Source organism: Camellia sinensis, chromosome 12 (assembly GCF_055761805.1).
Source record: "Camellia sinensis isolate YWXY chromosome 12, ASM5576180v1, whole genome shotgun sequence".
Lineage (NCBI taxonomy): Eukaryota > Viridiplantae > Streptophyta > Magnoliopsida > Ericales > Theaceae > Camellia > Camellia sinensis.
Genome location: NC_138972.1, coordinates 143,730,708 through 143,754,964, shown reverse-complemented (window position 1 = coordinate 143,754,964; position 24,257 = coordinate 143,730,708). Strand labels below are relative to the sequence as shown.

Sequence of the window (24,257 nt, the reverse complement as noted above, 5' to 3'; positions counted from 1 at the left end):
TAATTCTGAATTATCTTAAAATCTAAAATACCTATCCTACTTTCGTAAATTGAGTTTGAAACTAGACTTATTTATCTACCAACTCACATGAGGCCAGATACTTAGGGCCAATAAAAGTATTTTTTTTAAAATTATTTTCGAACTGGTTCAAAATCTGGAAATCTGGAAATTTGTGTTAATATGCTCTTATTTGGTTTGCAGCTCTTATATTCTATGTTTCTTGAATGTCTTAGTCTTGATATGTAATTTGTGATAAATTGTAAATTTTCTTTACCATGAATAAACTACTTCTTGTTTAGTTTGGATTCATAATTATACTGACCATGCTTTGCTATGACTGAGAACATAACGCACTTAATAAAGGGGAAATCAAATGGGATGGTAATGGGTTACGACCATTGCATTAAATTTTATGAGATAATGAACGATTGATTCAAGAGTATGATATAATGGAATGTATTCCATTTTTGTGAAGTCTTGCGCAAGTGTGTTTCCGAACCCTAACATGGCACGGAAGGTATTCTGGCTGCTTAACGGAAATGGGAGGCATAAGGGTGGCAGTGAGGGTCTCACACAAGGGGAGTATCCCTGGAAGCCCGTTTCCTTGGGGCAGACCGTGATGTCACCACTTGGGTATGTAACCTAGGTGCGTGGGCATCATTGGTAATTGTGCGGTAAGTGACGCACTGGTGGTCATGCGGTAAGCGACGCATTGGTATTGTATTAACCAAGGGGGAGTCCGAATTGCCCGTGGCCAGTGTTAGTGGTTGGGTAGGAACGGCATTCCACGGGGAGTTGCCTAGAACTAACTAAAATTGACTATTATTCATGAGAATTGAAATTTAATTATAAACTCTGCTTAATTATTGCTTTCATTGTATGTTATGATCATGCCGTTATGTTCTTGTGTATTTGGAATGGGAAAGGGGTCGGGGTGTGTGTGTTTACTGGGCATTCCAAGCTCATGGCGTTTTATGCCAGGTGAAGGCGAGTTTTACACCAAGAACTGAATCCCTAAAAGCTTTGTGGAACCGTGGCTACCTTAGAAATTAGATTGTATATTTCCTGTATTTTGGATAATCTTTTGTATCAAGGAACCGATATGTATTTAAAGACTTGAAGAATTTTATCTGTAACTATTATTAATATTTTATTTTAGTGTAATTATTTGCATTTTGTGCTTAAAAATGATGTGTACCCTCTAGTTAAACCCGGTGCATCGTTGTATTATATTATCAAAATTTGGGGCGTCACAAACTTCTTGCTACTATCGCCTTGTTTAGGACCATCTCCAGTAAACTTTCTCTTTTTGTTATGTGGTTTATGAACTTGTTCAACCACATTTGCCTTGGACTCAATGGGATTTTTCCCATTCCTCTTTTCAGCCTTTCGGTTATCTTCTTCAATTCTTAATCTTACAATCAATTCATCCATAGTCATCTCTTTGCGTTTATGTTTTAAATAATTTTTGAAATCTTTCCAAGCCGGTGGTAACTTTTCCACTAAAGCAGCGACTTGGAATGACTCGCTAAGAGACATACCTTCTGAATGAATATCATGCAAAATTATTTGAAAACTTTGAACTTGAGATATTACCGTTTGGGAGTCTACCATAACAAAGTCCAGAAATTTACCGACGACAAATTTCTTCGTGCCGGCATCTTCTGTCTTGTATTTCTTCTCCAAAGAATCCCACAATTCTTTTGCTGTTTTCAGAGGACTGTATACATTATACAGCATATTGTCAAGGCCATTTAGGATGTAGTTTCTGCACAGGAAATCTGAATGTTTCCAAGCATCTACAGCGGCAACAACTTGCCGATCACTTTCACCCTCTTTAAGTGCTGGAGCCTCTTCATGGAGAAACCGGGCCAAATTAAGAGTTGTAAGATAGAACAGCATCTTCTGCTGCCATCTCTTAAACTCAGTACCGTTAAATTTTTCCGGTTTTTCTCCATGATTGATTGGTACATGAACATGGTTCTGGATAGGGACCGATGTAGGTGTAACAATAGGAGTACCACTGCCAGATGCAGTTTCAGTTGTAGTAGCCATAATCTCTGATTACAAAAATCAGAAAATATTAAAACACAAATTAATTTTCTAGTTACTAAAACCAGAAAATAATTATAATAACAAAATAATTTTATTTTCCTTGTTACTAAAACTAGAAAAATAAAATATAACAAGAATTTTCTGTAATACCAAATAATATTCTGAATTGTTAATGACACCAGTATCGTACTACTAGTTGTTGTCAAAGAAAAGAGACAGTATATTACTACAATCTGTCAAATAGCATAAATCACTATTTGTTTTTCCAACCAGAATATTAATTTGAAAACACAGAAAATTAAATACAATGAAGATACCCAAAAAGGAATCTGTCTTAAGATTGTTGGACAATCTTCACTATATTTAAAAGATTAAATTCTGTTGTGTACAAAACAACAACAAGAATAAAAGAAATAGAGAAAATGAGAGAATTTGTTTGATTACAAAAATCAAACTCGAAATAATAATAAATAAATAAAACCACAGATTTTATTTTGTTACAAAAACAAAAATAAAATCTGATTAAATAAACAAATAAAAACAGAATAAAATTAAACAACTTACTTGGTTAATTTATTTGAATAACTTTTCTGATCAAGTCCAGTGTTTAACACTGTGTCCTTAAGACAGATTCGTCCTCTCCACGGTGCTTTCAGAATTCGGACGTCTATCTCCCAGGATGAAATGATCTACCACAAACAATAGCAGCACTACTAATTGTTTGCCTTACGAACACACTAAGTGTTTACACTCTTTCTTTCGGAAATAAAATGCAGCAAGATGAAGAATATAACTAGCAGAAGTGAAATACGAAATTTCTGAATGGAAAACATCAAATGAGGGTGGTCCTATTTATAGATGTGAAGGTGGCTCTTGGTTTTGAATTGAACAGGTATGTGGCTCTTGGTTTTGAATTGAACAAGTATGATACCTGTTGGTTTTGAATTCAAACAGATAGCAAAACGGGAAGGGCTCTGTTTGGATGAGCAATAAATCCAAAACCGTTTAATTCTATTTGAAAACGGGAAGGGCTCTGTTTGGATGAGCAATAAATCCAAAACAGTTTAATTCTGTTTGAAAACGGGAAGGGCCCTGTTTGGATGAACAAAAAATCCAAACCAATTTAATTTGAATTCTGGATTTTATTTTAATAAAAAATAAAATTAAATTCAAATGTTTTTGGCCCAAAAAGATTAGAAGCCCAACCCAACCACACACCACGCACCCGCGCCCAGCCCAACCCAACCCGCCCGACCGGACGGCGGCTGCGGCGCGCGCGCGTGTGTGGTGATTTTTGGGTCCAATGGGTCTAGCCCATTTTGTCCATAACCTCTCCCTCTAAAACACTTGGGTACCCCTTGGGGCACACTCCAAGTATCTCACCCTAAGCCTTATAAACCCTTTCAAAACTTCCCACCAAATCAATGTGGGACAAGCCAATTACAACCTTAAGGAATCTCCACCAAAACTCCATTTCCATGGAGCACACTTTGGCTTCAATTTCCCATTCATTCGGTAATGGTTTTGAGCAACCAAATATACCACGTGAATCACAACGCGGCATAGAACGCGTTACCACTTTGACTCGAGTAAATCGACACTCGGGGCCCACCTAAAAAATAGACCGAACTTAGGAAAAAATTCTGGTTTTATCCAGAATTTTATAACCATTTCCAACACATAATACCGCCGAAACCGCCAAAACCGCACCGAACCGCACCGCCAAGGCAAATTCGTTATTATTTGTCAATCGAACCGCCGGTTTTTGGTAAGAAAAATGGCAAATTCTAGTGACACTTTTATCAATCCGCCAGTTTCTATTTTTCTTCCAAACCGCACCGACCCACACCGCTACTAAATCATGTTTTATAAGATTCTAAAAATTCTTTTTTACTTAAGTTTGCGTGTTGTTCTATACCTTAGAATATAGTATTACATTACTGCTCAAGGGGAATTCAAGATGTCAGTAATCAAAAATAAAGTTGGATTCCAATTCACTTTTCAAGATGCTTAACATCACGGTATCTCTCGTCTTTTCAAGATTCTAATTGTTGGCACTTTATAGTGGTGGGTTGTCTTGGGTCAGCGGATCGGACACGTCAGTATGATGTTAACGTTTGCGTTGACCGAACCCTTGACGAGGGCAAAGATAGTGTTTGGTTTAATTTTTAAAATATGATTTGAATAAAAAAAATTAAAAACTTTAGAATGTGTTTAGAATGATTTAAATAAATGTATTTTTTATAAGTAAAGAAGTAATATAACTTAAATAAGTATATTTATCTAAATAAATACACTTATATAGGTTATACTAAACATTCCTTACTTAGTTAATTAGTTTTTAAAATACAATTCAAAACTTAATTTTCTCTTTTTTCTCTCCTTTTTATTATTATTAATAAATCAATTTTTTTTCTTTTTTCTCTTATCTTTCGTTCTCTCACATTCTATACATCAATCAATTAAATTTTCTCTCACATACCATCTATTCAACTAAAAATAAATTTAAAAAAAAAACTACAAATCACAAAAAAAATATTTTCAAAACTCAACCAAACAAATTTTCAACTTTTAAAATAGGGTAAATTACACACCCCTGAAGTTTCTAATTTCATAATAAATAGGTCATTTATTAATAAATCATCAAGTTAATTAACATTTTTTAATAATGTTAAAATTTTATTTCAATTAATAATTCATGTAATTTTATTATTGTATAGATGAACAGTTAGAAATTTCACTTTTTCAATTAATTCTGTTAAATAAAAAATTCTGACAGAGAGGTAAATCGAACAAAGCCTATGTCAATGTGTGCTGATCCAATAATGTATTGCCATTTTTGCCATTATTTTATTTATGTTTTAAGTCATGTAATTGTAAGGTCCTTCATTATTAATTGGACACACCGATAACATGAAATTCTTAAAATATAGCATAATTGCTTATGACATGGAGTATAGACCATCCAACTTGATAAATCATTTGGGTTTGACGGATTTATTTTGGGTCTGATCTTAGTCATTTGAACTATTCATTTTTTAACATATGTTTTAACCAAATTTATTTAAAAAAAATAAACGACGTTTATAATTTCAAATATAATTTTTTTAACTTTTTAAATTTAAATGTGATTTAAATATATAGTTTTCAATTTTTAATTATCTTAATTTTTATATGGATATTTTCCTCAACGAATATTAAAAAGTGAACGATTCGAATTATCGAGGTCAAGCTTCAAAATGAGCCTATTAAACTCAGGCGTTCTCTCAAATTGAGATGACTAACTTGATAGAATCTTTAAAAAGTACAATAAATAAAATACATTTTCACATATTTTTTATTTATTAAGTTTGTTTTATTTATAAATACCTTCACATTTTTTTTTTACTTTTTAATCGCATTTAAATTATGTACATTTAAAAAAATTAACAAAAATATAAAACAAATTCACTAAATATAACAAACACACACAAAAATAAATAAATAAATAAAATAAAAAATAAAAAATTCAAAACCAAAGAGTTTTGTCATTTCAATATAACAATTGAATTATTTTAATTAATATATATATTTTGTGGGCTGCATAAGCATAATAGGGGTGATTCTAATTGCACCCAAATAATAATTTAGTATACTCAACGAAAATTTGGAAATTTGAGTTTCTATTATACCTTAATGTAAATTTTCTATTATACCTTAATGGAAATTTGAGTTTCTATTATACCTTAATGTAAAATAAAACATTTTTTTTTTCTTATTGTACACCCAAATCACTTGTAGGTAATTTTCATATTCAACTATCTTCATCTTTTTTCTCAAATTTTAATGATTTTCTCTTCTTATTCCTCCTAACTCTAGAACTCTAATCCGCCACACAAAAGTCACCGTTATCATAAACATCGTTCTTTTTGTTTTATTATCATTTACAAATTGAAAAAAAATTGAACAATAAATAAAACATATATATTTTTTGGTTAGAACGGCATCGAAGATATTATAGATAGTCGAAACACAACACCACCCTCAATCCTCAGAGAGCCCAACAACCACGAAGGAGGGACACTCTCCCAAGTACAGCACACACTTTTATTAATGCCAAACTTAGCCATCAAATGAGCAACCTTATTCCCAACCCCTATGCCATAACACATATGGTCACATTTCTAACTGAAACAAATCATGAATAAGCATACTGTAGCTCGACTTTTTCGATGCCTTCCTTTCAGAAGTCGAAATAAGCCCTACAGTTCGGACTCCTGTCACGGTTCTGAATCTAATCTCACAAAGTGCAATGTGAAACTGATAAACACCAAAGAGTCCAATCCGGCAAATCATTTTGGAAAAACAGTTTTTAAATCAAATAATGTCAAAATTGGACTGCTTTGCTAGATTACAGAGTCGCTACCTAAATATTTTATTTCTGGGAATTTAGGGAATCCAAGACTCGTGTCAAAGGCCATATGTCCGTCATCACCAAAGTTGCCTCGTCTCGGGGACTTAAGTACGAGCGGGGAAGGTCATGGATTGAGCACCCCGCTCGCCCGATCAAATGATCGGCCTCTACTAAGCATGATATGTTATTTTATAAACATTGTGTGTTCTTATCCGGTTATTAATCTAACTTTACTACGTGAGACACATGTAAGCAAGTATAGACTAAATCACAAGAATTGGAACGAATTCAACTCACGGTTGTTTTTGTTTGAAAATAGTTTGAATTTGCCACTCTCAAGTGGGCTTAGAAAAATGGATTTGCCACCTCGGCGAGCTTAAAACATGATTTGCCACTTCGCAAGTGGGCTTTAAAAAACTCACATTTGTTGAATTGTCTCAATTCAAGCAACAAGCCTTCATCCACAAACATTCAAACAGGTATATCAAATAAGCAGTTAGTCTCATGGCAAGCATGCAAACATGGCAACACTCACACTCATGCAAGTATGCTAAAGCAAGAAAAACTTACACAGTACTCCAAGCTAAGAATAAAAAAGAGTTGGGAAAAATATACATGATTCCTAATTGATACAAAAATGCCTAATGCAACACATGCAAAATGTAACTAAGTAGGCTCGGCTACTAATGAAATGATTTGGAACAATTTGATAGCATGCTTTGAAACACGTATTCAAAGAAGTATTTAAATTACAATGCAGTTTGAATGATGAACCGAGCCCCGGTGTATGCTGTCACGACCCAAACCCGCCCCTATAGGTTTAGTGTCATAACCGGCCAGTAATCCGAAGATTACCTACGGCCTCAGAAACAAAATTCAAAATATTTAAATATAATTGGGGCTTGAAACGGAAGCAAAACAAATATAATAATGCCCATTGAGTTGTGCGTACATGATTAACTATAGTAATTAAAACATTTTTAATACACTTTAATATATACATGTACGAAGGCATATCTTATAACATATCTTACACACTTCATGAAGGACTTTTAATAAAATACAAGGATTAACCTAAGCTTGACAAAACAAAACAAAGCCTCTACACAAGGCACTCTTGGGTGGCTTGACAAAGAGGTGGACTCTTGGGCAGACTCTAAAGTTGATCCTCCAATTGCTCATCTACACCTACATATATAAAAATAAAGAGTGAGCTAACGCCCAGTGAATAATATCAAAATAAAAGGGTTGGGTGAATGAGTCCCTTTTTATAACTGAGATAACACATTCAAACAATAGCTAATATTTAGCAAAACAAGCCCAATAGCTCGGAACGACCTCGGGTCCAATATATGTAACTGAACGGCCTTAGGTCCACTATATGACAGAACGACTTTAAGCTCAACATATGTCAGAACGGCCTTAGGCCCATGATGGCCATTTAATCAATGCAATTGCATATTGCTTATCAAACTTATCAGAGACTCGGAACGACCTTAGGTCCAACTTATTTCTAAATGGTCTCGAGCCAATCACATTATAGTACTGTATAATGGCCAATCAATTTGTCTTATCAGAATTCTAGAACGACCTTAGGTCCACTCAGAAATTTAGAACCATTTTGGGTTCTCTTAACAGATATCCAGAACGACCTCAGGCCCAACTTATTATATATTTGGAACGGCCTTAGGCCCAAATCATTCATGCAGAACGACCTTAGGTCCATTCTGCATGTTTGTGATCGGTAACCCATTCACATTTATTATATCAAGTGTACAGAAAATCTTACCACATAAAAACAGTCAGGAAAAATAGAATATATTAGAAAATATCTTTATTAAGATATTACTCACAGTGTTCAGATGTCTGGTTCACCCTTGTAGTTGACCGTACACAATTCACAATACACATAGAAATTGGGTCACAACATAATTCATTCTGTTATTAACTTGTTTAATTCTCTTTGGCTTCTTTCTTGCTCTTTTAATTTATTTATAATGCTTAATATATGCCTAAGAGTGCTTGGAAATAAAAGAGAACGAAAACCGAAACATGAAACACCTTTTTAAAATTTTCTAAACAGGGCTCTTCACTCGAGCGCAACATTGGTCGCTCGGCGGACCCTTTAGTCTACAAAAATACTGGTTACTTGAATTCCACACTTAAGCACCCATTTATTCGCTCGAGCGATGATGACTAATATTGGGCTTTCAAAGTTAAAAAGTTGAGCTTCCACATTCCAATTCAATACTTGGGGTCGCGCACAACTTTCTTAAAACCATATAATCTCTTTTAACTATCAAGAAAACATGATTAACTTCTAACCATTTACATCCAAACTTTTTTAATTCAAGATTAAACTCCAAATTTCCATAAACTTGAGCTTACAAAACTTTCCTTTTTCTCTCCATTATGTGAAATCAATCCTTCAAAGACAACAAAAATCAAACCTACAAAATGGTCAATTCTAATTTAATTTCTACAATTGAATTTAATTCAATTCCTTCTTCCTTTCACTAATTCCTTTTCAATTACATAAAATTGACTCTTAACTCTTTTCTATTTTCCTTTAAATCATGAAATTGGAGTTATGAAACTTTGCATGTATGGAATTAAGATCAAAACTAAATAATTTTAATTAGAATTGCTCTAATTTGGATTCTTCTTAATTTATTCATATAACACCGTCATATTTCACAATCTTCCATTTATTATTGTTCACACTCATCTTAACCCAACATAGACTTAATTTCATAAATTTAATGTTAATTGAAGTATTCTTCATTTTCAAAACCTAAATTTCATAACTAGAGTTAAGCATAAATTTGGGCTTTTAGTTTTGAGGTACAAAATCACTTTCTAACTACACAATAAAGTTCTTAAATCTTCACTTCCTTATCTTATCACAATTTCCATATCATCCATGTCATTAACAATTTCTTCCTCCAAATTTTGTTTCATATTATCACATGATTTAAAATATCAACAATACAAGTTCAATCGCAACTTTTACATAATTTCCAAACACTTCCAAAATTCAATTAAACTTGCATATATATGAAATTCAACCTCTCAATGTCATGATTCTACTTTCAATTTAGGAAAAATCATTAATTATCATTATGAGTCAACGTAGGGTTTTCAAGAAAAGTCAAGACTTTCAAGAGAAATTAAAAGTTCTCACATCACTACTTTTTATTCCAACTTTCCCATTGATTATATTCCTAAGGTTCATAATCCACAATCTTAACCCAACAATTGAGCCCCAACACTTCAAACCCTAAGCCCCAAATCTCATGAAATTGTAACACTACATGCTAAAAAATGTAGATTTTGTATTTATATAATCAAAATACCACAAATCTATCTATTAATGCAAGTATTGAAGAAGAACTAGGACACCTACCTCAAGAATCAAGCAAAAGAGCAAAACTTTGATGAGATTCCTTCACAAATCCAAACTTCAATCGGTTGAAAAGTGAGATCTTCATGCATTCTTCACTTTTTGTAAGGGGTCTTGCCTAGATCTTTGAAAAATTGGAGGTATTTGGGCCAAAATCTCTAGGGTTTTCGGACTAAGGGTGAGAGGGATGAAGAGAGAAGATGAAGGTGTGAAGAATGATCTAGAAAACTACTTTTAAGCTTGCTGAATTCACGTAGTCCGCTCGAGCGTACCTGCTTCCAGCACAGATACCAAAACTGGAAATGGGTGTAACTCTCTTATCCGAGCTCCGTTTTAGGTCGTTCTTGTGTCCAAATTGAAGCCCCGGAAACAAGCTTTCCAATGGTTCTAGCCACACACCCAAATTCAAAGTATGGAAAAAGAAAAAGGCAAAAGAGTGATGGCTGTTCACAAGAAAATTATTTGAATCAAAATTATTGGTTTGCTCTTACTTTACCATTATGTTACCACTTCGATCATCATCCAAAATGGAACAAGGAGACTCCAAATACACTAATAAAAAAAAGTCAAGGGCAATCTCACTTTCTACGCTTGAGCGACACTTCCAGCGCTTGAGCGACCCGCTTGCAAACACACGAGATACTGGAAGTAACAATTCTATGCCCGAGCGCCACTTCTTACGCTCAAGCGGTCACCTGGATGGACTATCACAATCTCTCCCCCTTAGAATTATTAGAGCTCTTAATTTAGAGCTCTCAATATTTTTTCAGGATTTTTGATGTGTTTATTATTTATGTGTACCTTAAAGGATAATTTAGAAAAAATAATAAGATGTACTAAGAATAAATTATAATCCTAAATAATCTAATAAAGTGTATTAAAAAATTAGACGTACTTAGCATTCGTTTGAGATGTGGATTGACTTTTTAGTTTTTTTAATTTTTTTTAGACTATTTTAGCCTGGGGCTAAAAAGTCTCGTTTGGGATGAATTTTTTAACTTTTGTGAGAGAAAAAATAAAATAATTATGATTTAGACGTGGCATTTTATTTTATTAACTTTTTAACCTATTTTATCTTTTTATAACTAAAATAGTCTCAAACCAACATCCCAAATATAACCTTAATGACTTTTTAAGTGCAAAATAAAATCCCCGCATAATAGGGTAGGACCTTTTAAAAGTTTGTTTAGGGGTCCTTTCGGATTTGGAGCCGAAACCAAACCCATATAGATGTGATGTGATCGTTAACCCAAATACCCGACCCGATCCAAGTTTATCCCTATACCTGTCCTATGCTTCGTCACTGCGGAAAACGAGAGGGTCGATCCAAGATGAAGGTGTTCTTCGATCGATTTTCCAAAAATCCTAATTTCACTTCTCACATAACTCAGTTCAGCTTTCCCTTATCGCACACTTTTTTTTTTTTTCTTCTTTTTTTAAATTTTTTTTTTTGTCTTTGTCTTACAGTTCAACATAGCAAATCCACCTATTGGGTGTCAGAAAAATCTTGAAATCGATGACGATCAAAAACTGTAAGCTTCAAATTAATGCTATATATATATGATTCATAATTTTTGTTTAGTATCCAAAAGTAATAATAAAAATAAAAACTTCAATGTTTATCCATAAGATACATGTTTGATTTACAATCGACTCTACATTTGCTCCCCTAAATTGGTCTTATTTATTAAATCGTATATATGTATTTATAATTTTAACAAAATTACAACCAAACAAGAAAGAGAGAAATCATAATCATAATCATTTATTTTCTTTTATTTCTTACTTATCCAAACAAAAAGAAGAAAAATTACAATCATTTCTTTTATTTTTTTTTCCAAGGTAATCATTTCTTTTCTTTTCTATCTAGGTTCCCAAACATAGTGTAAGAGCTTCACTGACACTCAACCCATATGACAAACCCAACGTACTCTTCCCCAACCACTTCACAAAATACGTAGCAATCCTATCCCCCAACCCAGTCTTCACAAACCCACGAGCGAAGAAAAACGAAATCACAATCAACCAAATCACCTCATTCGTTAAAGCACTAAAAGTAGTCGAAAAAAGTCAGGGTTTTTGTCAAAATCGATGTGGTGAGTCCCAAAAAGCCCAAGCACCAACAGGCAAAGGACTTAGCACAAGCCCAGCAATTGTTGAGAGAAAAATTGCAAGCAATTACCAAGCTTGCAGCAAAACTTCAGGGGGTTTGGGGACGAAGAATCGAAGGATTAGGCCTACTGCGAGAGAGATTACGAGCGGGACGATCTTAGCACCTTGAGGGTTTGGTTCGGTGGTGGTGGTGGTGGTGGTGGTGGTGGGGGGGGGGGGGAGACGAAGAGGCTTGGATTGGTTTGAGGGTGTTGGTGGGTTTTGGGAGAGGATTGAAGAGGAGGTGATTGTGGGATTGGAGAGAGAGAGGAGGGGAAAGACGGAGGAGAGAGGCGGAGGAGAGAGGAACGGAGGGTGGGTTTGGGAGAAATGTAGGAATGGTGGGAATTGGAGAGAGAAGAAGGGCGGGAACGGAGGTGTAAGGATATGCTCGAGGAGGGCGAGAAGGAGGATGTGCTGGTGCGATATGGAGAGTAGGTGCGAAGCTCTCCATTGAAGAGAGCGAGAGAGAGAGTGATTGAATGATCGTAACAGAGGAAGAAGAAGGGGAGAGAGACAGTGATTAAATGATCAGCGAAAATTACAAGGATCGTAAAGAGGGGTGGTAGTGTTTGTTTCGAGGCAAATTATTAAATATTTTCAGAATACTGCGTATCTGTATTTTTTAATTAATTTTTATTTAATATTTTCTACTTCTTCCGTTTTAAAATAATGATTCTTTTTGAAAAATTTAATTTTTTTTAATAGTGTAATTATTACATTTTTAAAAAAATTAATTTTTTAAAACGATAGTGCTACATGGACCAATTAGTGCACTAACTAATGTATCAACACTAGTTATGACATTATTATTAACTCTACTCATTAATCACATTGTAAATACCAAAAATCTCTTAAATTATGTCACACCATCAATTGATATACTAATTAGTACATATAATATTATTTTTTTTCAAATTATCCTTTGATAGTATATTTTTTAGAGAATATCAATATCATAATTGTACTTTTTATGTTGTTAATGTATTTAACAGAAAGGCAAAATAAGAAATTTATATTATTTTTGTATTTGACTTTTGAAAAGGGATAAATATTTTGGGACAATAAAAAATAAAATAAATGACTAATATTTTGAGACGAAAGGAATATTATATTCTCCAATCACTTAACATAATATTTCACCTACTCATTTTCTTTATTAATCATAATATTATAAAATAATACGTGTTCCTGCTCTAAAATTAGTGAATAATCACCCTTATTTCGATATGGAAGAGACGGATATATTGATTGAATTTTTTTAATGTATAAATTGCACTTTACCACTTATATGGGTCCCGTTTGAAAATTAAATTATTTTAATTTATTTTTAAATTTTTTATAAAAAAAATATATATAAAAAGTAAAGAGGCTGATTTAATAATTTATAATGATTTTTAATTTTTTAGTTATAAACTTACCTCCTAAATGGGGTATTATTTTTTTATTTTGATCCTTAAACTTTTTCATTTTAGTCTTTCATTTTTATGCTTTTTTAAATTTACTTTAAAAATTGGTTTATATCTAAAATTAGGTAAAAAAAATGACACATTAACATTTATGTAGCATAAATTTTTTTTTTTAAATTAAAAAAAAAACTAAAAGTTTGACTCATATAACAAAATAAATCTTGAATTTTTGATTTTAACAAATTAAACTCTAAAGTTTTGATTTATTTTCAATATAATTGACAAAAATGATATTTTATCATTAAACTTAACGAGAAATTGTAGTTTAGTACACCTACATTTTAAGTCTTTAAACATAAATTATCTAATAGGTTCAATTAATGATATGTTATAATTAGAAATATATATTTATTTAACTCCTTACTATTACTTAAACACAGCTTGATTGGACGAACTGGATAAGAGGGATTAGAATCCAGCGGGCTTGAATTCTGGGACTGTGAATCCCGCAGGCTATTTGGTTGTATTGGATGTGTATCCTGTGTTTGTTTTCTCGTGGAATTAGATGTCTCGAAATGACTATTTTTAGTGAATTGAATGTTTGGTTGGACGGACTAGATAAGGATAAATGTTCAAAAGACTATTTTATCCTTGTAATTTTTAATTTATATTTTTATTTAATATATAATTTTAAATTTGTAATCTATATAATTTATAATTTAACAACACTAAAAAATTTTAATTTATAAGGCCATAATTTATAATTTATTATTTTTAATTAAATTAAATTTATAATTTATAATTTATAATTTTTATTTTTATTTAATATATAATTTTAAATTAACAACACTAAAAAAGTAATTTTATTTAATATATAAATTTAATTTTTTAACACCACGGACTCGTTTGGAAACAGACTATTTTAGTAATTTTTTAACTTTTTGGTTGAAATATGAGGTAAAAAAAAACTATTATGTTTGGGATAACTTTTTGACTCTTTACGAAAAGAAGTGCAAAAAATAGAGAGAAAATGAAATCTTTGACTTTTTGATATTGGTTATTGGCTTTTTGGTTTTTTTAATAACTTTTTAACTTTTAGGCTAAAACAGTCACTCGCCAAACAAAGCCAAAAAACTTAATTTATGACGCCATAAATTTTAATTTATTATTTTTAATTAAATTAAATTTATATTTTATATTTTTTTTATTTAATATATAATTTTAAATTAACAACACTAAAAAAACTAATTTATAAATGTTCAAAAGACTATTTTACCCTTTTCTAATTGTTTACTAAATAATAGCATGAAGGTAAAATGGACATTTCACACATTAGTCCCATAGGATACCAATCCCATGGAAATAATCCCACCTCCCCCTAGGATTGTTTAATCCCACATATAGGAGATAAGGTGTCCAGCTGGATTTCATGTTCGGCGGACTAAAAAAAAAGACAAACGCTGGATATAAGACTTCTAGGGTGTGTTTGATTGGACGGACTGGAAAAGGGAGGATTAGAATCCATCGGACTTGAGTCATAGGACTGTGAATCCCCCGGACTATTTAGTCGGATTGGATATGTATCCTGTGTTTGCTTTTTCATGGGATTAGATGTCTGGATAGGACTATTTTCAGTGAATCCAACGTTTGGTTGGACGGACTGGATAGGATAAATGAACAAAAGACTATTTTACCCTTTTTCAATTTTTTACTAAGTAATAGCAATATTAAACATATCTTTAATATTTTAATTATTTTTAGTAAACATTAAACATACTAATGGTTAAATTTTGTTTAAAGATATTTAAACATACTAATATTGATAAAAAAATTGACTGGTATAGATTATTTTTATTTAAACAAATAAAAATTTATTGTTAAAATTAAACATACTAATGGTTAAATGTTTAAATTTTTATTTAAACAATTAACATTGAAATTATTTTGATGTACAGATTATGTTTAAACAATTAACAAATGTTGATGTAATTAACAATTAACAAATGTAGATGTAATCAAATGTTGACGTATTAAAACATAATTTAATAGATGTTAAATAAATATACATGTTGATGTACAGATGTTGAAATAATTTAATAAACATGTTGATGTACAAATGTTTAAATGTTTAAATAAAACATAATTTAAATAAATGAAATTATTTATTGTTGAAATTAAACATTTAATTGTTTAAATAAAACATCTATTAAAACATCTATTAAATTTAAATAATGAAATTAAATAAAACATAAACAAAATTTTAAAATAAAACATCAATAAAATATCTATAAAAAATTATTTTAAAAAATTAAATAAATAAAACATTAATAAAAAGTTAAATAAAATTATTTTATTTTTAAATTGAGACATTTAAATTTTATTAAACATAATACATAATTAAATAATAGAGGGTCAAAATTGTCATTTTCGCATCTAATCCAAACAGTGATTAGTCCCCCAAAACAATCCCACCCCCCAGGACAGGATAGTCCCCCATATGGGGGATATGGAATCCGGCCGGACATGGAGTCCGCCGGACTAAAAAAAAATCAAACGACGAATAAGGAGGGAGGCCAGACATGGAGTCCAAATAGTGGATAGTCCCCCCCTTATCCCCCAATCAAAAACACCCCTAATAGATTACAATCCGAACAGTAAACAGTCTCCTCCTAATCCCCCAATCAAATGCACCCAAAATTTCAAGAAACAAGATAATTACTCCATGTTACATATTACGGTTTCATGCTAGTTTGTATAATATAGATAGATAGAAGTATAGATAGATGAGAACAGAATAATCAAATGAAACCCAGACCAATCAAGAGTCTCTTATTCCTTTCTGGTTTTGATTTTGGTTTTGGTTTGATCACATATCTTAATATATTATTATATATTAAAAAATCAAAGACAGAGAGAGAGCTTTGTGAATTTTGTTTAATTTAAAATCCTACAAGTATATGTAATTAAATATTTACTTAGTATAACAATCATATCTAATAATTTTGAGTTAACCATAAGAGATTCTCTATTCCTAAATTCATGTATCTTGTCACAATAATCAGTAGATTATGCATTGAGATCCTCACATGATTCACTAATTGAGATGCACTTGGTGTTGGCATATTGATTACTAACCACTTGACAAACTATTTCTTATATCCTGTAATTCTATGATGATTGTGAATTGTGAAAATCGAAGTAACCGTCCACATAGTCCTAATTCTTGGATCATCCATGTAAATCTTTATAATCTTTGTGCATCCTCACAGCAACCAACCACATCTATCTCTACTAAATTAGTCCCATGATTCCCATTTGTCACATGCAACACACATTCAAAACAAACCAAGAATTAGAAACACAGCAAAAATGTATTTATATGTTTGAAATACAAGTCCTGAATTTATTAGATTTCCAGATGCAAATCTAACATTATGGCCTCTTTTCTGCAGAATTGCTTCGAAAAATAAGTAATGCTATTGAAACTAGATAGGTACTTTATTCCACGGAAACACGAATTTCCTCTTAATGTGTACTTTACACTTTGCAAAAGAATTGCGTACATCTTTTCCCGAATTTTCACCTGAATTTCGATCATATTCTGTAGTACATGGGTTGTTGAATTTCATCGATGATTATGAAAGAATCAATCTTATATCTAGCTTCAGAACAATGGAATTTTGAAATGGTTACCATTCCATAATGTAAACTAGCCCATCTGGGTAACTTGTCTCTGTGCGAATCGGGGAAGCAAGGTTAAATGTCAGGTACAATATCAGGTCTTACTGTCAGAGCTCAGTTTACCATTTCCACTGATGAGATCACTGAATTCTACACCATACACGTGTTCCATTTTCGCATGTTTTGTCTCCAAGTATCTTTTGTTTTCCGTTGTAATGGGTGTCAGGAGGGGGACTCTCCCTGCAACTGCCAAACCATAACCCTTGAGCCCAATGTATTTTGCGGGGTTGTTTGTCATCAACTTCATTGTTCGAACCGCAAGATTTCTTAGTATCTGCAATGTTAAAGGATACAAAAATAATTAAATAATAGTATATATGATATCCAAAACTATTCTGCAAGGAAGCAATGGAGAAAGAAGCTTTACTCTTCTAATAGATCTGTAACCCAGGTGAATAGTATAATATACAAAATTTTTAACTCTTGATCCCAAACTGATACTTCCGCGAATGGTGACAGATGATTAAAATGAAGTTTTTTTTTTCTTCTTTAAATTAAATAATTATTTAAATCCATTTAGTAACCTGAAATTCCCTTGATTCTATGCCCTAATGAGGTCATAGGATAGTTGAAGAAGATTAAAGATAGTCATCATACTTGCCAAGTACTGACTGTAATCTCTAGGACCTAAAGCTGCATATGCCATGCACCTTATGGTGTTACTTATACAAGCCAGGTGCAATTTAATGCTCCGTTTGTTTCTGCAGGAATATTTGGTTGCAACCTTGAAACTAATGTGCTTGTAGTTGTATTAATGGGGCTGGAGGAGGTGGTGGTGTTGGGGTGGAAAGATTTTAGTCAGAAAATTGTTTTTCCACCTTTCAGAAGTGAGAAGAAAAAATTGAAAAAATCACAAATAAACTTGTTCTCTATTGACCATAGCAATAGGGTTAAAATTGCAAAGAGACCAACCATGGCATAGCATAGATTGCTATTAAGTGTGCAAAATACGGGGCATTTGGATACCACATAAATATAAAAAATCTAATATTGTTTTCAAAAGCACCACAAATAATCACAGGAAAACTAATTCCAAAAAGAAAACAAAAAATCACCTTAAATGAAGCCACCTACACTCGCATTCACTATACCTGTGCACCAATGCCATACTCTCTTGAATCAACAGGCGAACCGAGCTCCAGTGTCACGTCCATCATCCTGCAAATTACACGAAGCTTGTGGCCCAAACCAATGCCCCTCCCTTCATGGCCACGAAGATATACCAACACACCCTTGCCAGCAGCCTCAATCTGTTGCATTGCAAGTGCCAGCTGGTTCCCACAGTGACATCTGGCCGATCCACAGTCACAAGGATATCCTGCCCATCCCCAATGTCGCCCTGTTGACATCAAAAATCTTGTTAAAATTGCTCCTAAATGGTTAGGAAACTTGTTTTATTTCTTTTCTTTGCCCATGAGGTTTCAAAGCACATAACAAATATCCCCCTTTTTTAGTCAACCGTTAGGTCAACTAAAAATGTTTGATGATGTCAGCAGTTTTATTTTTCAAAATACCCATTTTACACTCACAATGTCTTATTCTCTCTATATACTAGCACCAATCTTCCCTCTCTTTACCGCACTACCACATCATCATGTTGCAAGGTAACTAACTAAAAAAAATTTAAAATAAAATCATGTTGTAGGGGTTGTGCTCGAGTAGAGGTTGACATTTTCTAATGGACATGCCAAAAAATACCCACAAAATGTGCAAAAATTAAAGCCAGTTCAGTTCTCTGTTCCAAGTCACTGTTCAAAAGTTTATTTGAAAAATAAAAGCAGCTACTGAAGCAATACAAAAAGCTAGAATCATATTTGGGTAAACAATCAACCAATAAAATACCCAAAACACACACATATTTGGGCAAACAATCAACAAATAAAATACCCAAAGATTGTCAGAGGTGATGGCTAGAAATTGTGGCGTAGAAAACAAGATGTGACACAGAAGTAGGACCAGGAGCAAAATTGCAAAAACACTTGTTCTTCAGAGTTGGGATATGTGGTGGGGAAGGGTGGCTGAGGCTGTGTGTACAGAGAGGGGTTTGGGTGGAGGGAGGAGGAAGGAGATGAGGGTAGTACTAGTAGGATAATTTTCTTTTGGTATTTGAGAGTAATCAGGTAATTTTAATTTCCTATAAACTTTGTTAAAAGACAAACTCTGGTAGGGGGGATTGTAATTTCTCAAACTAGAAGGGAGAATCTGTAGTTTCCATAAATCTTAGGAGTGGTATGTATAATTTACTCGAAGGGAAAATACCAAATCTGTTTAGACTTGACACAAATATAAGCTCTCAGCTTTGCTTACTACAAACATAACTGGAACATTTTTTCATCACCTAACTTGAAAAACAGAATCTCTTATGGCCAAGCAACAAGAAGACAATTTACAAAAGAATTTGAGCAAAGAGCAACCATGAGCATGAGTGCTCTTGAATAGTCTACTACTGATTACTATACCCTCAATATATGTTAATTTTGAGTTGCAATATAAACAAAATCAAAGTAACTGAAATTACGCTTGTTGAGTTGAGCGCCAATGAGATACAAAAATTGTTTGAAATAGATAATATTTCAGAAGTCACAAATATTTCTCACCTTGACCATTGCAATATGCTCAATCCCATCTAAGAACGACCTATAACAGTAGGCTGTGAAAGGCCCCCACATAGTAGGTATCCTTACAGCAGAAGAACGTTCCACTAATTTATCTCTCTTCCTCCTATATCTGTCAATTGTAATCCATATTTGAAGAGTCAGTGCATTTTACAATCTGATGCTATCACAATCTACATTTGAAAAAAAAAAACTGCTGAAAATTATTCAACTCTCAGAGAAAAATCTAAAATGTTTTCTTGTCAGGAGAACTAACAAAATCTTGCGCGTTGCAACTTTAAGTTACAATGCACTTGTGCCAACAATCTGTTTACCTTTTATGGATCTCTAATTTTTCAACAAGTAAATTTGATTAAAAAGAGGAACCAAAGAAGGCACAATCTTTGTATGCAGGATATATAAAACTCATCTATACATCCCTGCAGATCATCTAAAAATCCACAGAATTAACAAAACCAAATAATTTATCTTTGGTGAAGGTTTGGTGTTGGTGATCGTGGTTGCGGTTGCGGTGGTGGTGTTAAGGTGGTGGTAGTAATAAGGTGGCAGTGGCATGATGGTGGTGATAGCAGCTACAGCGGTGGCGGCGGCGGCCAACAGACACTATTTTAAGATTATTCCTTGATGGAATAGAACGCCTATTCTTTAACTTTGAGACAGAAATAGGTATTCTCATTTTTTATTGAAATAATGAATAGTTATTCCAATGAAATGGCTATTCCCACTTGCATAAGCCATAACAAGAAGACAAAGGGAATGCAAAGCTAGAATGGGCATTCTATTTCAGCCAATTCTAGCATATCAAACGTGCACCTAGTCTCTTAGAAGGGCCAAATCACCCAAACTTCAGACAAAAACAGTATACATGATACTACTCTAAAGATTCCAATGATATACGTATTGCAATTCAGATTATTTTTGTACAAAATTTGATGATAAGAACTAAAATTTACAATAGCAAAGTTATTGTAGGATCCCATAGATTAGGAATTCCTTTAATTTGTTTTCCAAAGCATCAAAACACATTAAACATCCACTATGACAAAGTCAATTACAAAGAATGGAGCCATCAGCATAAGATATATGAAAAAGATGCTATTTCATGAAATCCTGTGAATGACAACTTTTACATGCTTGCCATCAACATGTACATCCAACCCCTAAAACAAAATTGAAAAATAAAAATTAAAAAATGAAGCCTTAATAACCAATGATTGTAAGAAATATGAAAATAATGCTATTTTATGAAGTCCTATGAATGAAGTTTTTTACATGTAATAAACTAATTTAGATGGCTTTGAGAAGGCAATTTGTTTGTCACTAAGAACATATCAAACACTTTCCAGGATTGTTTTTAGATGTGGAAAACAACATGGAAATTTTGCAATATGATTGCTTGCCTACTTTAAAAGGAATAATTGGTTGCGGTCAGGTTTTTTGCACTTTTCCCTAAGAAGTAATTGCATAATATTCAATTAACAAGAATGTCTTTCTTTATGCCACGAAAAAAATTATAAAAGACAATAAAATATGTGAACATTGATGAAGTAATTACATCACCGATACTTACAAATGAGGAAAAGTAATACAGAAATACCCTCCCAAGAGATGATATTATGATTTATAATGTACCTGATTAGATCAGCAATGGATATGATTTTCAAATTATGTGACTGCACAAATTGCTGAAGCATTGGTAATCTAGCCATGGAACCATCATCATTTACAATCTCACATAGAACTGCAACAGGGTCTAACCCAGCTAGCATAGCGAGATCAACAGATGCTTCTGTATGTCCAGCTCTTTTTAGAACACCACCCTCTCTGTATTTCAATGGAAATATATGGCCTGGGCGGTTGAAATCCTCGGGCTTTGAATCTTTGGATGCAAGAGCCAATATTGTCGTTGCTCTATCATGAGCTGACACCCCTGTCGTTGTACCTTCTTTTGCATCCTGCAGAAGCATAATTTACAAATGCATTGATTATCAGTATCCCATCTCATGTGAGAGGGTTGTGTCCAATTTCTTTATTGGTTTATGTGCAAGTGGAAGAATTGCTAAACAAATGATTTCTAAAGCAAGTCCACATCACAAGTTGATTTTTTTTAATAATATTTCAATATTTGAATTTATTTCAACTTTCAAGTGAGAATGAGAAATTGGCATAATTTTTTTAAAAAATGCAAGTCCTTAAAAACTGAAACTGAGACCAAAAAAAAAAATTGAATAAAAATTCCATAGTAGCGTCAATTTTGTCAAGAAGTAAAACAACTGCATACCACTGAGACTGTGAATGCAGTACAAAGTTTCTCTTCATTATCCTTCCGGGCAACCATCAAAGGAAGTTCCAATCTCTCAAGGTCTTCTCCTTTCATGCTAACACAAACAATTCCAGTTCCATGCTTGACAAAAAAAGCCATAGCTTCCGGTGTAACCATCGATGCCGCCATTATTAAATCTCCTTCATTTTCTCTATCTTCGTCATCTACAACCACTACCATCTGCAATATAACTCCAAATTAATATTTAAAAACACATGGGTTGTGTGTGTGTGTGTGTGTGTGTGATAGGGAGGAACCCTTCAATTTTTATGACATATGAAAATTAAAGAAACAACCAGCCAACCTTTCCCTGGCGAATATCTTCAATTGCCTCTGGGATGGAAGAGAAAGCTTTTGTGGGGTAGTCTAGAACAAATTCATCATTATCAATAGGAAAACCGAAAGTTGCAGGAGTGGTTTCTGCTCCAAGTGTTCCAAATGCTATTGCATCAGGCTGTATCTCAATCCCAGCTGGCTAAAATACATCTAATTCTTCTTTTTGTGTTCTCCACGCCTGTTGATAAAATGTCAGTAGTCTTCTTGTGCTTACTTGTCTATTAGCTAGACTTTCATTAATAGATATAGTTAGCCACGTGTGAAAGAGAAAATAATACAATTTTGCAATTTGTATGGTTGATTTTGTTTCTTTCCATTTCTGGAGTGATGTTTTCATTTTTGCAGGAACACCTGTTCTGTTTAGAGGGCAGCAGAATAGAAATGGTCATCATTCCAACTTATTGAAAGTCCTGGAGCTAACATCGAAGGTCGTTGCTTTGCTAGAAACTTTTCACCAACTACTTCAAAACAAGAGAGACAGAATTCTTCATAGGTTTGGAATTGAATTTGAAGTTTATTTAGATGTCTATATCTTTTGTTGATGGGAAGCTGGAACACTGTACACAAACTGTGTTTTTCCACTTCCCATTGCCGCTGCCAATTTGTCGATGTGCTTGAGCCAAACTGAAACTTTGGAATCATTATATTCACATTCAAATCATTGCCAACCCATGTTTTATTGTTGTTCTCTCTCCCTCTCTCTCTCTCTATCTATATATATATATATATATATATTTATGTGGGCAAGTAACTCCTTGATATGCTCCATAATTAGAAGAACACCCCAAATAGAAAAAGATATAGACATTTACTGAAAGCCCCAATCAACATTTAATTCAAAAACAAAGAGAAGAGAAACTAAACATCATTAGAAGAAAACCCCAAAAATTTCATATAAAACGAATAAATAAATAAAATGAAAATCCAAAAAGCCCCAGTCATTGATATCATCAAAAACATATAGAAAAACAACTATCCATAAAAAATCAAAAAGAAAAAGAAAAAAAGAAACCCATTAAAGAAGGTTCACGAACCAACCTTTCCAATCCAATCAACAACCTCTTTTGTAGCCCCCAAATTGAAGTCCCCATTCCTTACTGTTGTTGTCTTCTGCACATAGAAGGCTTTATCAAAACTTGGAGCCATTGCAAACTTTCACTAATTTATATAGATATTTATGATTTAATAACTACCCATCGTATCAACTGAGAATGATAGAACCATAGAAATATCAATTTTGTTCCTTGGATTGCTTTATAAGAAGAGAATTCTTTACTAAAGAATGTATGCAAAACAAGAATGAAAAGAGTATGAAAACCAAAAAGAGATGAAGCGCTCTCTGTGTCTGTGTATGTTTCATTTTGGCATATGATCGAGCACATGGTGGACACACAATTAAACAGTTGAGAGGATCAGGAATAGACCCAAATAGACAAATTAGGAATAATTTCATAATGGACAAAAAGAAGAAGACACACCTCAGTTTCTGCAGGTTGTTCCAGCTCATAGAACATACAACAATCCAGTATGTATGCCCATAAATATACTGAAGGTTCTGTTTCGGTGATGAGTTTGAAAACCCGCGCAACTCTTGAAGATCTTCCATCGTTCCACCGATCGCACCACTCAACTCCTAAAGAGCTTATCGCTTGTGTCATGAGCTTATCCCTTCTTGAAGGTTCCTGCTGCTTGTGGTCTTCCTGAAACGGTGATAGCGGTGCATGCGTTCTGTGCAAGATTCAAGAAGGGAGAGATGGTGGCCTCCGATTGGTTGGTCAATCGGTTGTAGATGTAAAACAAGGCATTACACCAAACCAGCAGCAGCTTTACA

The 24,257-nt window shown here is 33.1% G+C and overlaps 1 protein-coding gene and 1 pseudogene across 2 annotated transcripts in view; both read right to left on the bottom strand.

The window, feature by feature from the left end:
• LOC114259655 (14-3-3-like protein C) overlaps positions 1 to 17,040 on the bottom strand; it is a 27,890-nt gene extending 10,850 nt beyond the window's left edge. The window contains exon 1 of the mRNA XM_082897342.1: positions 16,909 to 17,040. Coding sequence (XP_082753468.1) covers positions 16,909 to 17,040 — 132 coding nt within the window. The remainder of the gene's footprint in view (positions 1 to 16,908) is intronic.
• On the bottom strand, positions 16,886 to 24,257 carry LOC114259657 (bifunctional riboflavin biosynthesis protein RIBA 1, chloroplastic-like; annotated as a pseudogene). Its single transcript, XR_014347398.1, has 8 exons — positions 23,905 to 24,257; positions 23,465 to 23,533; positions 22,395 to 22,604; positions 22,049 to 22,270; positions 21,400 to 21,722; positions 19,750 to 19,879; positions 18,244 to 18,491; positions 16,886 to 17,426 (listed from the first exon to the last, which is right to left on the bottom strand). The product of XR_014347398.1 is annotated as a bifunctional riboflavin biosynthesis protein RIBA 1, chloroplastic-like (transcript).